Source organism: Cydia amplana, chromosome 21, assembly GCF_948474715.1.
Source record: "Cydia amplana chromosome 21, ilCydAmpl1.1, whole genome shotgun sequence".
In the NCBI taxonomy this organism is placed as follows: Eukaryota; Metazoa; Arthropoda; class Insecta; order Lepidoptera; family Tortricidae; genus Cydia; species Cydia amplana.
The window spans coordinates 3,860,867-3,876,777 of NC_086089.1; the positions used below are offsets into that span (position 1 = coordinate 3,860,867).

Consider the following 15,911-nt stretch of genomic DNA (forward strand, 5'->3'; position numbering starts at 1 on the left):
CTCTGCTGCAGCTATGCGTACGCGCTGCACCTCACGGTCCAGACGTGCGTGCCGGCCGTGTGTGCGGAGCTGATGCAAGCACAAACAGACGCGCTGAGCACGATTGTCCACGAACGGCTTCTAGTTGAACAGGGTTAGTATCATCATTGCAACCAATGTGCTGTGACTTATATTGACCGAGATATGAACCGTGATTATCTTTTAGCTTTTACTTTTTAGGGTTCCGTACCCAAAGGGTAAAAACGGGACCCTATTACTAAGACTCCGCTGTCCGTCCGTCCGTCCGTCCGTCCGTCTGTCACCAGGCCACGAACCGTGATAGCTAGACAGTTGAAATTTTCACAGATGATGTATTTCTGTTGCCGCTATAACAACAAATACTAAAAACAGAATAAAATAAAGATTTAAGTGGGGCTCCCATACAACAAACGTGATTTTGACCGAAGTTAAGCAACGTCGGGCGGGGTCAGTACTTGGATGGGTGACCGTTTTTTGCTTGTTTTGCTCTATTTTTTGTTGATGGTGCGGAACCCTCCGTGCGCGAGTCCGACTCGCACTTGGCCGGTTTTTTTCTTTTAGTTACCCCGTGAACAAGATGCATGTAGTTACATAGCGTCGAAATATCGAGAGCTCGAAAGCAATACAAAAGGTAATCACGGTTGACACGGTTCATATCCCGGTCAATATAAGTCTAGTGAAACTAACCGTGAATCATTCAAAACTGTCAATGTGCTGTGTCTTCTCTTGTTGGTAAGTTAAGTGGGCATCCGATGGATTTTCTTTTAATAACATACGAATAATTTAAATCATCTTGGAGTACTACCCGTGCGGTGCCATTACCTATTCAAAAGATTCCCGTGACCAGATGGTTTGTCTATAGGGATTATTAATTAGTTGAATCCCGATTATCGATTTGGCGAGTTGTCAACCCAATGACTTCCTTATGCCTATATACATATCGGAATACCTTCCTCCAATTGAAGGGGGATTTAAATCTTCTCGAGGCAGAGATGTAGGGTTGGAGCTGGTGTAGCTTTATTTGACGTTCATAAGCGCATTTTAATATGCCTACTTGAATAAAATACAAAACTATCTTTATCTGTATATTTACTGACATCCACTATTTTTTGGTGCATTAAGTCTACATTGTAATTATATTTATTATTTCGTATTGATTCAGATGAGAACACACGCTACAATCTAACCCGGCTTGCGCGCTACATACGCGCGCGTCCTCCACTCAGAAAAGCTTGGCGTCTGCTACCACCTGGTCTGAAGCTACCTTTCGCCATGATGTCTATGTGCACCGCCACTCTGATCGTCATCATACAGTCTACACATCTTTACGACTAGCTAGTCAACTGTTTCATACATACATAATGACGCCTATTTCCAGGAGGGGTAGGCAGAGACCACGGATTTTCACTTGCTACGATCCTGACATAGGTACCTCTTTCGCTTCCGTTAGGGTAACATTCCATTTCTGACCGCAGCTGCACTACTGGTACTGAACGCGTCGCTGTTACTGTCAATTTCCATAGTTAAAAAAGGGGCCAAGTGCGAGTCGGACTCGCCCATGAAGGGTTCCGTATTTAGAGGATTTATGACGTATTAAAAAAAACTACTTACTAGATCTCGTTCAAACCGATTTTCGGTGGAAGTTTGTATGGTAATGTACATCATATTTTTTTTTTAGTTTTATCATTCTCCTATTTTAGAAGTTACAGGGGGGGGGGGGGACACATTTTACCACTTCGGAAGTGTCTCTCGCGCAAACTATTCAGTTTAGAAAAAAATGATATTAGAAACCTCAATATCATTTTTGAAGACCTATCCATAGATACCCCACACGTATGGGTTTCATGAAAAAAAATTTTTTGAGTTTCAGTTCTAAGCAATATTTATTGTTTTTTTTTCTATTTTTGTATGAAAATCTTAATGCGGTTCACAGAATACATCTACTTACCAAGTTTCAACAGTATAGTTCTTATAGTTTCGGAAAAAAGTGGCTGTGACATACTCGGACAGACGGACGGACAGACAGACAGACATGACGAATCCATAAGGGTTCCGTTTTTTGCCATTTGGCTACGGAACCCTAATGTACAGTAGTGCAGCTGCGGTTGGAAATGGACTGTCATCTTTACTTTCATAACATATATTCCTCATACACGCTCGCCTGTTTAAGGTGCTCTTGACCTGGCCTTTCTTCAGGATTTACCCTACACATTAAAACGACTAGCTGTAATGTTGAAGTCTAGCTAGTTAGCTGGTGTATCAAAATAAATCAAACGAAGGAAGCTGTGGATAATATACCTACATCAAATTGTGGTTTGTTTACATGTCCCTGCTTACTTTATTCACACGACCTTAAATTTTGTACATAAATCTTCAAAATTATTTGTAATATTTGCGCTTAATTGTAAAACATGCTGTGTACACTTGTTTTGGATCTCGTGCTAGTTCTTAAGCAGTATGCATATTATGTTATATATGTTTCTCATAATATTGTACGATATCAGTTTAGTGTAGGTACCTAATAAAGTAAACAATTAAAATTATGTAATATTTTAAATATTTTCTGTAATGTTAATAATTTTATATGTACCGTAAAATGGGGTGAGTAGGGTTCGCGGGGAGAGTTGGGTTATGAATGGGGAGAGAAGGGATGAACAGGGGTGAGATGGGATTTTAAGGCTACTGCTACAAAAATAATGTATTCCAATTTAAAATGGAGCTATAGTAATTAATACCCATAATAAAAAAAGTCGATCCAACAATCTTCCAAAATCACCTTTGTACGAAATCCCATCTCACCCCAATTACGAGGGACTACGTGGTGAGGTGGGGTTTCCTGTTTATCGTCAAAGTTATGAAATGGAACTATCCAAAATAAAATAAAAACTAAAATACAAACGTCCGAAACACTTATTATATACCTACACCATTCAGCTTGCACATGTAAAAATAAAATTTTATCGAGGTTTGAATGTCAGTTTTGCCCCTACTCACCCCATTTTAAGGTACATATAATATAATATCACTACAAAATCAAACAGATTTGTATTGATAGCGACATCGAGCGGCAGGTAGTGGTAACTCCAAGCACACAACAGTTCCACACGGACTACTGTACATGTACAAAGTTCATTACGTTCCCTAGCAGAGCTTTGCACCTCGCAACAACTTGGTACACTTGGTAGTGTCATTAATACTTGATAGATGGCGTGGCTCCTAGTTTTTTTTATTCATACTAACAACGAGTGGAGTACAAATCGCCAGCATACTTATTACAAGCTTTTATTTAGTTTCACCTGTCCCGTTGTCTGTAATCAAATCTTGCAAGTAAAGTTTGACCCACTTCTCAAATATTTTTTTTAATTTAGTACTTCAAAAGTACATTCTGAATGATATCCGGAAACCTACATTTTCATCGAATTACCCAGTTTTACCGGAATTCTTTATCTACAGAATTTGAGCTTGAAAAATCCATTTGGTCATCGTATTCAACGTAGAGTAGACCTATACTTTGCCAAAATGTAAGAACCAGCTATTTCATAGTGCTTACGTATGGCGTTTAACTACTACCAGGCAAGGACTATACCCTACTACCTAGGTACTCACCGCTCATTCTATCACAGTCTGTGTACAACGAATGTGTCTAATAATTAAACATTCCTTTACATTGAACAAGTTACTAGAAAAAGTAGGAATTTCCGGGAAAAAATCCGAGAATGGAAAATTTCCTGGGGAACATCAGTAGGTGAACTTACCTATTGCTAAATTAATGTATGTAAATAGATAATAATAAGAATGATAAGAATCTAAAATTCTGGTAATAATTTAGATTTTTGAAAGCAAAATTAGAAATAAAACCTGTTATGAACGTTTCAAACGCTCCGCCGTCAAACCCAAAGTAACTACAAGTCATAAAACGCAAGAATTCACATAAAACTGCGCGTAACATGATGTTCTATTAATTTCCAATCAAATCTACGCACGTACGTTCCTCACGTAAAACTAATAATGTTTATGATGTCCTTTCAACCATGATCACTAACTTAGTATTAACATTTCTTCTATTTGTCGGAAAAACTGCATTCAGTGATGTCCAACGAAGGAAGGGGGTGTATTTTGAGTACATTCCGCCCAAGTCGGTACCAGGAGATGAGAAGCGAGGGGTACCTGCGTTGAGGATGGGAAGTGAGGAAAGCAATGAAGATGATAGTAATATAAAGACTATGCTGGAAGAGAACTATAGGTTTAAAAGCAATCCAGAAGCTACAAGATTCACAATTGCTGCGCAAAATAAAGAGGAAGGTAAGTAACGCTTTAAACACGGTTGCTCAAAAAGTGGTACTTTACCTACGTGGTTGTTTGTGTTTAATAATGTGTAAAAACCGTAAAAGTTTAAATCAGTGGCTGTTTAGCGTTCGCAAAATTTGTTTTTGACTTTATAATCTTTAATATAAAAAAATAGACTTCACAATACACTTTGAAATGATATTTTAATAATTATTGTACAACCATAGTGCATCTCATAACAATTACAATTAGCCTTAAACACTTTTGTCATGAAGGAGTTCCATTTTGGTCTTCGTGAAATAGCACTAAGGGCAATGCTTTAAAGAGTTGAGCAGTCTGCTCTACTTTCGGTAATAATACCCTTCACCGCTACCACGAGTTGGCATTTGACATTTACGTTAGCGACTGCGTGAATTCGATCGCATTCCATCTCTATCGCACTAACACATTAGTGCGAGCTAGATGAATATCGATCTAGTTTATGCAGTCGCTAACGTAAACCTCAAGTGTCAATAAATAATGTTTCCAGAGACCCCAACCAACAACGATGGTGGCATGTCGTGGGTGTTCCGCACGTTTGCCGTGCGGCGCATCGTCGGCGGCATGGAGACGAGCATTAGCATGTACCCGTACAACGTGGCCATATCACGTAACGGCCGTCATTGGTGTGGCGGGTCTATCATCGACGAGCAGTGGGTGCTCACGGCCGGACACTGCTTTGAGTCGTGAGTGTATCTATCTCGTTCCAACTATATGCGGCATGGGAACCAGCATCAGCATGGACCCGTACAACGTGGCCATATCACGTAGCAGTGGGTGCTCACGGCCGGACACTGCTTTGAGTCGTAAGTGTATCTGTCTCGCTCCAACTATATGCGACATGGGAACCAGCATCAGCATGTACCCGTACAACGTGGCTATATCCCGTAACGGCCGTCATTGGTGTGGCGGGTCTATCATCGACGAGCAGTGGGTGCTCACGGCCGGACACTGCTTTGAGTCGTGAGTGTATCTATCTCGCTCCAACTATATGCGGCATGATGGGAACCAGCATCAGCATGGACACGTATAACGTGGCCAACTAACATGGGGCTAGGGGCATCGTTCGGCATGAAGGGGGATCTGACTAGAAACATTTTCAACAGAAGTATATTTTTAACATTGGCATCTGTGGAATTTTCATAGCTTCCGTCGCAATTTACATGCGGCGCGCCATATATTTTATTTCCCTTTTTTTATATATACCACATCGGTGGCAAACAAGCATACGGCCCGTCTGATGGTAAGCAGTCACCGTAGCCTATGGACGCCTGCAACTCCAGAGGCCTGCAACTTCCTTCATATTTCCTGGATTTACGCTCCTTTTTAAAACGGTTTTTACTTACAGAGCACACGACAATGAGAAGATGAAACTGTCCACGTTCATAGTACGCGCAGGGAGCTCCTTTCATAATAGAGGAGGATACCAGGCTAGAGTCAACAAAGTGAGTACCTACATTGAAGGCAATTTTAATTTTATCTGGGATCAAAATGTCATCGATCGATAAAAAGGACTGACGATTTTATAGCTAACTTAACATTTTGATGGAAAAAAAAAAGAAAATTTGCAGTTAAAAATAAGTTCTTAGGTAAGGTCTATTTTTTCGTAGCAGTACCCTGAGTGCCTACCGCTAGCAACGAAAACACAAAACGTTAACTGACTCCTTGTTGTTCGAATATGCAAGAGCGATAGACAGAGAGGCGGGAAGTGCTCTGATAACTTCTTCTGTAGCGAGTGTTGCCGCAGATTTGCTGTAAAAATTGGCTATGTCAGTCACCTGAGAGCGCACCAGCGACGCTCTCAGCGGTAGAAAGCAGTCGCTGTGGCCGAAAACGGTTAAGAGATGATGTGTGTGTGTTCTTACTGACTCATTCACAGAAATAATATTGTTATTATTAGCGTATTTAAAAAAATCTATGGACATTTCAGGCGTTCTTCCCCTCTAAATACGTTCCCGGTAACGCTGACTACGACTTCTCTCTGGTCCGCCTGGACCGGCCCATGCCCATCGGTCGTAATATTGCCGTTCTGAACCTGCCCTCCAAGGAATACCTGATTAAACCAGGAGACATTCTCATTGTCACTGGCTGGGGCAGTACTCATGTAAGCTATTGGTTGGTTATTATGAAATTACAATGGACCAGCCCATGCCCATCAGCCACAACATCGCGGTGCTGAACCTATGCCCTCCAAGGAGTACCTGATCAAACCGGGAGACACTTATCGTCACTGGCTGGGGCAGTACTCATGTAAGCTATTTGCCTATTTATTATGAAATTACAATAATCCGCCTGTACCGGCCCATGCCAACATCGTGATGCTGAACCTGCTCCAAACCGGGAGACACTTATCGTCACTGGCTGGGGCAGTACTCATGTAAGTTATTTCGTTTTGTTTATTATAAAATAACAATGTGCACATATGTTTATGAGTATTATGTTATGCTACAGACTGGTTATGAGCTCGGAAAAAGTGGTCGAAAAATCGACCTTGCAAGATTTGAATCAAATCGGGTTTGGGGGTTCAGCCATTGACTTAGACTTACCTGACTTGACTTGTTTTTTAACCGTTAACTTACTAAGTATGAATGTTGGATAGTTTTACATACGTTTTAGTAGTAATTTTAGTCACTCGGTCTCAATTTTCATGTCATCGAAACTCTTAATTGCGTCAATTGACATAACTCTCGGCGTGCAGTTCGCTCGGCTCGTTGTGATTAAACCAGAGTTGGAGACCCGTGACTAAAATCAAAAAAATATATACTTAATGCTAACTTAATGTTAATTTAATATGTCTCATGAACATTAAAATTCAAATCCTTGATTCCAGGAGACGGGGTCTGGACACATACCGGACCGCCTCCGCTTCGTCCCCGTGCCGGCGATGAGGCTTTCCCAGTGCCAGTCCGCGTACCGCTTCTACATAACTCCTCGAATGATGTGCGCCGGGTACGCCACTGGTGGAAAAGATGCTTGTAACGTACGTTGTCTCTTTCTGACTTATGAGTATGTAATCTACTAAGTATTGTGAAAAGAACGCATAGCATTGTGCGATGAATATTTGAACACGTATTCTCATACCTCCTCACATGATGTGCGCCGGGTACGCTACTGGTGGAAAAGATACTTGCAACGTACGTTTGTTTCTTACCGACTTATGGGATCTAATATTTCGGTAAAAATGCGAGTATATTTGGCAAGAGCACGTACCGCTTTTACATAATTCCTAGCATGATATACGCGGTGTGTGGCGAATACATTCCTCTGGTGGAAAAGGTCCTTTTAACATACGTTAGAATTTTTCTGACCTATGTGCCCTATTAGTATGTAGTCGGACAGAATGTAACGCTTTCACATAATCTTCTTGCATCCATCGAAATACTATTGGTTACTTGTTGGTGTGAATGGCTTTTATCGCTGACTGTACTTTTCTTACGACAGACAACTAATACTCATCGAGACAGTTCTAAAAACCCCTAACACAATTAGGTTGCGTTGTTTCATCACAGAGTTCCTATGGCCACCTCCTGTCTCCATCATCGGATCAGCTCGATGTTACCATAATATTGCATTGTCACCCGACTTACATATGTATGCAAAATTTCAGCTCAATCGGAAACCGGGAAGTGGATCAAAATTAACTTGCAAGATTCCATTACATAGTTACATACAGGTCGACCTAATACTAAGCTTGTTAAAAAGAATACAACACAAGTGTACAATATTTAATCGTTTTGTCACATAGTTGACAAGCATTCCAGTATTGCCAGCTATAAAACATTTAATGCATTTTTTCTGTTTTTTGTTGGATTTGGCATTTATAGTTGGTCAAACCAATTTATCAGTCAGTAAGAACCAGAAAAACTATACCTACTCATCTTTTTCATTTGAGTGGTAGTAGTAGTGTAAGACAAAGATAGTATGATTCTCTCTGTCTATGTTTTTAAATGAGACAGTCCTTTGAAAAACTATAGCTGAAGATGTTTTTCTAAAGCCCTAAATTATAACATCCACAGCACGATTCTGGTGGTCCCGCCGTTCGTGACGGCGTCCTCCTCGGGATCGTGTCGTTCGGCGGCAAGCAGTGCGGGGACCCCCACTCCCCGGGCGTCTACAGCAGAGTGTCGGAGTTGACGTCGTGGGTGGAGAATACCATCGCAGACAACGAGTGCGCCAATGTGCCGGAGCTGCAGGAGAAAATTAAGAGAGCTAAGGAGAGAGAGCAGGACTTACAAAGGTATACTCACTCCTTATTCCGTTGGCTCAGCGAATGATATTTGGCCTCCGACACAAGACAGCGCCACTTCTCGCCAATTGTTGATTCGGAGCTCGCAGATCTGCCTCCACCATGTCGCTCCAGCAATACCTGGAGCGTTCGACAGGACGTCCTTCTGCTACGCCTAGCCCGGTACCCAGGTACCCTCCTTTCACATTCCGATCTTCATCCATTCTTTCAAGGCGGCCTAGCCAATGAAGTCTGTGAGTTTTAGTCTTCCCTATGATGTTAGGTACAAAATTATTAAGAGATTAATCGTGTGCCATCTTAACTGTTCCTTTTTAACAAGAACACATCCAAGAAAGTACGTGCGACAATGACGCATAATATGATAGACAAAAAAATACGACGTACTTACAAGTTTTGCCGATTAAAAAAGAAAGCACAGTCTTCTACAGCTACACAATCTTATATTAATTTCTCTTTGGTCTACACAAAATTTCAGGAGTGATCTACAAATGTGGCGTGGCATCATAAATATTTTATAGGTATCGGTGCAAACCAGGACTTATTTAGCTTACATTTGTAAATTACCGTTCCAGATTTAAAGCCCGCGTAGAAGACAAGAAGAACCGAATCAAGAATTGGTTACGGGAAACCTTAAAATCACCGAGTTTCATAGAACTAGCCAAAAGGAAGCTGAGCGAGGCACAAGCAATGCGCAGAAGCTTTACAGAATCACTCTTTGAGTCCCAAAATGAAACAGAATTAGATGATTCTGCGATGGACGATATCAATCTATCAAATCTAATACACGACAGGATCTTACAAAGTAATGATGGGAATGAAGATGATAATATGCTGAGTACCTTGGCGCTTAGGGATATAATGTTGAATGAGGGTAAAGGGAAAACGGCTAAGGATGGATTTGAGGAGTTGATGGCGTTCGTTTCGAGAGATGATCCAAGCCCACCTGCACAAGAAAAAGAAAATGTTACACAGGAAAATGTTACACAAGAGAATGTTACACAAGAGAATGTTACACAAGAGAATGTTACACAAGAAAATTTTACACAAGCAAATGTTACACAATCTTAAGTAAGCGTGGGTGGAATTGCTAATAAAAAGTAATGTCTTAACATTTTTTTAAAAAACCTTTTTTAGGCTTTGCTTCCAAACATGTAATACAGTTCGTATTTTCAGCAGAGATAGCTGAGGTTTACTTCACAAAATTGTCCTGTCCTGTGTACCTACCTATATTTGGTTCCCTATTGGTTCCTGTAGGTAAACTCAAGGTATAGCTCCTGTTATCGAAAGATGCTAATTGTTAGTTGACCAAACTTACTTATTATGTAGGTATGTAAGAAGTAGTGTCCGACCGAAACATGTTTTTTTGCCGAAACCGAAACCGAAACCGAATGTTCGGCTTTGGCTCTAGTTTCGGCCGAAACCGAAACCGAAACCGAAACTTTTGTAGACTTGTTAAAATCGTTGATAAAATGTCATAAAACCGCTTTTACACACATATTATGGGGCTGTCAACACCCAAAGTCCTTGAAATTGATGTTACTTAAGCAGTTTTTTATGAAAATTACTAGAGTTAGGCCAAGATAATTCTGCAACGATTTTGTTAAGTTGATAACACACGCAGTGCAAGTGTTATTTTAAACGTCAAAACTTATGACGTATAAATAAAATTTGCACCAGTTGCACTGCGTATGCTATTAAAATCATTGCAGAATTTTCTTGGTCTAACTCTATTTATTCACCAGTCAAACTAACATGTAGGCACAGGGTCAACCAAAAACGCGAGCGCAGCGAGCGCGAAATTTTTTGTTAACAATATCGCAAGGCCGGGTACCGATCTTCACCTGGGCCGAAAAGTCCGAAGTGCCCCATTGAGGCGAACTTTCATGCGAAGTCAAAGCCGTGCTTAAGGCTTCAGGATAAGTAGTTGAGCACAGACTCCAACCAATGTCCATTGTATTCAAAAGCGAGACCGCAGGCCGAGCATGGCGCAGCGAGGCCAAAGGCTAAGCTGAAGTAGAGGACATGTGGAACACAAACCAATGGTAAATTGACGTAAAAACTGAGGCTAGTTTTATTATTATTATCTTGCCCAGGGCCCAGTAACATGCGACCTATCTCATTCACTTATAGGTATTGACAGCCTCTTAAGACTGCGTCAACCGTCCAGTGGCGCCCTCATTAGTGGAATTGTGTTTTATAATAAACCAATTAATGTCTGTACCTAATATACATGAATCAGTATATGTAGGTATAGTCCGTCAACCAAATCTTGTCAGTAGCAATGTAAAGCAAACTAAAGTAGGGCAACACTCAAAGAGCAGTATTGCGCTAAGAAAAGCAGCAATGTACATCGAACCAAAAGATTTTTTTTTCCGCTGAGCGCGCCGGATTATATTCTCTTTGCTGCATACGTCAATTCAAATTGTCACTCGCGGTTTATTGAAAAAACTTGAAACATGGACGGACAATTTAAAAGCGATGTTAAAACAATGTTAATCAAAATGATGAACAAATTTGAAGATATCATAAACAACTTCCTATCGTAGTGCTTATATTCTCTTTGTTCCCTATCTATGTCTTCTAAGTTTACTAAAATAAAATCATATCAAAATGCAGATAATTAGATAGTGCATATATTTGTTATTTACAATATAATATGCCACTTGTTAATGTAAATTAGTGTACTGTTCTGGATGAATATAACATACCTGTGTAGTTTTTTTGATTGGTATATATTGTACAATATACATATTAAAAATAAAACAACTGATATTTGGGTGTTTATTTAATTTAAAGGTAAATAAGATAAGGGTCACTTTTCGACTTGGTTGCGTTGTACACGTACATAAATCGTCATAGGTAAGTATTGTCTGAAGAGATACTACCTACTACGAACGCCTTATATTGGGCAAGATTTAATCCTGCAACAAACATGTATGGATTAGGTAGATATTGCGAAAGAACGGCGATATAATCAAGGCTCTTAATACTGTTAAAAGGTTTACCTTTGTAAATAGTCACAACTGATTGCTGAAAATATTAGACATGTGGGCCTGTTTCCAGGACACAATTTATGGTCTTGTTGGATAGATTTAGGCATACGTTTTAATTTTATTTATGCCTTTTAACCTTAAAACAAAAAAACTCAACATAATTTTAAAAGTTCGAAAGAGTTCTTCCAGTACTTGTCATAACCTCAATTTTTAGTAATGTTTACCATCAACGAGCATGATTGTACATTGTAGGCCCCTTAGCTTTGCTTATTCTTATTTAATGTATTGGTATTTAATGGTGACCGCAGAAATATCTCTTGAAACAGAAACGATTCAGAATGAAAACCAATTGAAAACAAATGATCCACATTCCACAGATAAAACACAGATGACACGCGTTTTGGAATTATTTGAACACAGTGTTGCTAACCCGCGATTTTTCAAATTTGCCGCCTTTTACTACTGACAAGATTTGGTTGACGGACTTTATTAATATTGTTGTCCTACTTATTCCCCAACTTTTGGTCTTTGTCCGAAGTACCATTTCGTAAGTTTCGGCCCGGCCGAAAGGTTCGGCCGTTTTTTGGCCGAAACCGAAACTACAGCCGAAACATGATTTTTTGGCCGAAACTGGCCGAAACCGAAACCGAAACCGAACCTTCGGTCGGACACTAGAAGAAGCAACGAAGGCGGCGGGTGTTTTTATGGGATACTCGTAAATGGCTTAATCGATCATGTACAAAATAGACCTCATTGAAAGTATTGAATATAGTCTGTCAAGCAAAGTATGTCAGTAGCAATGTACAGCAAAGAGAAGTAGGGCAACACTCAAAGAACAGTATTGCGCTAAGAAAAGCAGCAATGTACATCGAACCAAAACATGTAATTAAAATAACCTCAATTTTTTACGATCAACGAGCATAATTGTATAGCCTGACCAGTAATATATGATAATTGTCAAGAGGGCGCTGTTATTCTCATGTATAGGGTGACAATTCAGTGTAGTATGAAAAAATTAGTTCGAGTGAAATTCCGCAACATGGCGCACCCTCAATAGATCCTGGTTCACCTACACATTGTAGGCACCTTGACTTCGCTTAAGTTCATGCACAATCTTATTTAATATATTGGTATTTAATGGTGACAGCAGAAATTCCTCTTGAAATAGCAACGATTCAGAATGTAAACAAACTTGATGGCTGTCATTCACGAGCCACATTTCACAGATAAAACACAGATGACACGCGATTTTGGAATTATTCGAAAACAGTGTTGCTAACCCGCGATGTTTCAAATTTGCCGCCTTTTACTACTGGCAAGATTTGCTTGACCCAATACTTGGAGGATACAACTAAACGGAGTAGCCATTAACAGGCTTTTCCCTCTGTCGAAAATAGGCGGCCAACGGTCATACACAATGTATGGACTGACGTTTATCTGACATGGCTATTTTTACGTTACCCATACATTTGACGTTCCCCTCCCCCGCAAAAATCGGCAGACTGTTTTGTACAGAAAATTACAGACATGGCGTCTCCGTTTGATTATATCCTCCAAGACCCAATATTATATATTTTTTCTACTCCAGCACTTAAATGTGTCAATTAAATGACTGACAGTGATATCTAAAGCAATGTCATTTGAATGATTTGTCTATAGGCTCATATGATGACTGCTAGCAGTCATCTTATGAGTATAATACAACTGCTTTATTTTTTTTAAAGATACAAGTTCCGATCATCTTGATTGAAAGAGGTATGTTTTCATTTACAATAATAACTCTTTTTTTTTAAATAATAACTCAATTTTTTTTAAATAATAACTCTTTTTTTTAACAATAACTCTTTTTTTTTAATAATAACTTTTTTTTTTTTTTTTTGCTGCAGCTGTCATAGAAAAAGTAATGTATGCAACAGTTCATAATTGGTTCTTAAAATTCTCGGGTCTTTTTTTACAAAACTCGACTACGTCTCGTTTTGTAACTTCGACCCTTGAATTTTAAGAACCCTTATTATATCACTGTTGCATAAACTACTATTATGCAGATGTTGCAGATAAAAACTATTTACATATATAATATCTTTTCATTGATCTTAAGAAAATATCTAATATCTATGCTTAAGGTTTCAAATCGCCTTGTGAAATCTTAGCAATAAAATAACAGTAAATAAAATTCCGAGAAAAGAATTGGAGGTTGTCAGTTGAGTGTCGATCGCGGTTGATTTGAATTTTAAAATATTTTAAATCTCTAGCGTTATCTTTATACCCAGCTGGTGAAATAAGTGCTAAATTTAACTAATTATATGTTGCTATTCCAATTCTTGTGGTAAGACGTATTAGTTAGTGCATAAAAAGCGATATAATTTTCTTTTTTATCTTGTAGGGTGGTTGCCCATGGCAACCATAGTAACACCTCATGAACGAGGACGTTACTTTAAACCATCCGAGAGATGGAGAACCCAATCGTTCTTTATCTTTTAGCTTCGCTCATCATGAGAATTTCGAGAATTCACATCTGTCTGAGTCTTCTACTCCCATTTTGGAACGAATTCATAGGCGCGAAAGGGAGAAGCGTAAGGAGCTTCATGAAAGGGATCGTAACGACAAAATGTCAAATAAAGATAAGGGGGCCCGCTCCAGGTCCGGCAGCCCCCCTGATAGATGGTCGGATGTTTCGAGTATGGATTTTAATCAGCCCCACTGCAGCTCAGAGGAGAGTCAAATCCCGCCAGGACAACCATCGATGGCGCAGTCTTCAGTGTTTACTCCGCCGGCTCATTTAATAGACTCGCAAGAAAATAAATCTCCCTCGCAGTCTCCTTCCTCCCCTCTTACCCCAATTGGACGCACTGAATACACAACCAATGATCAAGGTCCTTTTTTGGTATACGTTCAAAAAATAGAAGCGGCTTTAGATTCGGGAACTACTCTACACCCAGTGACCTTTGGGCGTTTCCTGCAAACGCGAAAAAGGGAATTTCCCAATATTGTTGAGGGGTCGGTTAAAAGAATTGGGCGAAATCGGGTATCAATCTGCTTCCACTCCGCTGAAGATGCCAACCACTTCCTAGAATCTTCCACTTTAACACACAGTCACTACAAGGCTTTTGTGCCATCTTTTAATGTCTCAAGACTGGGACTGGTGCGAGGAATTCCTGCTGACTGGTCCCCTGAGGAGGTGCTCGAAAATCTTAAGGTCCCCTTAAACTCGGGAGGCCCCGTCCCCATTAAAATTAGACGCCTCAATTTTAAAAAATCCAAACAAGACGGCACTTACTCGTGGCTTCCATCCGAAACTGTTATTGTCACTTTTGACGGCCAAACTCTCCCTAAGAGGGTATTTTTATGTCTGAACTCTCTAGTGGTCGAACAATATCAACTCCCTACTATCCAATGCTACAAATGCTGCCGGTATGGTCATTCGAAAGATAAATGTAGGTCTCTCCCTAGATGCTTCCGCTGCGGAGGTGCTCATCAGGGGGACAATTGTAACGGCGATGGTGAACCTCAACCATTCTGTTGTATCTGCCCTCAGGGGTTGGGGGCAGGTCACACAGCCAACAGCAAATCTTGCCCCGAATTTGTTAGACAATCAAACATTAAAAAAACCATGGGGGAGGAGAATATCTCCTACATTGAAGCCTCAAATCGTCATGCTAAAGTCTCTCACAAATCTTACGCCAATGTTGCGGCCTCTTGCTCTTCTTCTCCCCAACCGCAGTCTTATAGAAAAACTATTTTCCGTCAACCCCGCACGCCTCCTCACCTCGAAAAAGGGTATGATAAAAGAGCTCATGATGCTTTGACAAGGGCCCCGGTTGTCGAATCCAGACCGGTCTTCCCTAATCAACCACCCCCTAAGGAACAATTCATAGTTTCAGAAATTATAAAGTTGATTTCTTCCTTCGTAAAAATTTTTTCTCCCGCCAGCCCTTTGGCTAACCCTTCTTTGATTTCCCACGTAGCGCCTTTTATTTCATCTCTGTTAAAGCATAATGGATCAAGTAATACTTCAGTGGAACAGTCGCAGTATCAACAATAAAAAACAAGAGATACTTTACCTTATCAATAAATACAATCCAGCTATCTTGGCCATATCAGAAATATGGCTAAAGCAAAACTCCAATTTCAAAATCCCCAGTTACTGTTCTCTAATGGATTGCCGGGCTGATGGCTGTGCTGGAAGTGCCCTTTTCATTAGAGACCATATTTCCTACTTACCTATTTCACTGCCTAATAATAGTCCTAATTTCCACGCAGCTTGTGCTCGTGTGGAAGGCATTACATTTTTATCCCTTTATATTCCTGATCCTTCTTCTAACATCCTA

General features: G+C 40.0%; 2 protein-coding genes across 2 annotated transcripts in view; one reads left to right on the plus strand and one right to left on the minus strand.

Annotated features, from left to right (window-relative positions):
* Positions 1-15,911, minus strand: part of LOC134657817 (facilitated trehalose transporter Tret1-like) — a 404,724-nt gene that overhangs the window by 108,157 nt on the left and 280,656 nt on the right. The gene's annotated exons all lie outside the window — the stretch shown is intronic.
* LOC134658175 (transmembrane protease serine 9-like) lies at positions 4,026-9,658 on the plus strand. Its single transcript, XM_063513784.1, has 8 exons — positions 4,026-4,320; positions 4,835-5,030; positions 5,077-5,307; positions 5,693-5,789; positions 6,275-6,448; positions 7,175-7,324; positions 8,361-8,581; positions 9,163-9,658. The coding sequence occupies exons 1-8, from the start codon at positions 4,050-4,052 to the stop codon at positions 9,656-9,658; spliced, it is 1,836 nt and encodes a 611-aa protein (XP_063369854.1). The 5' UTR covers positions 4,026-4,049.

Coding starts and splice junctions, on each gene's coding strand:
- LOC134658175 (XM_063513784.1), top strand. CDS start 4,050: ATGATCACTAACTTAGTATTAACATTTCTTCTATTTGTCGGAAAAACT. Junction 5,308..5,692: donor GCCGGACACTGCTTTGAGTC/GTGAGTGTATCT, acceptor TTTTACTTACAG/AGCACACGACAATGAGAAGA. Junction 5,790..6,274: donor ACCAGGCTAGAGTCAACAAA/GTGAGTACCTAC, acceptor TGGACATTTCAG/GCGTTCTTCCCCTCTAAATA.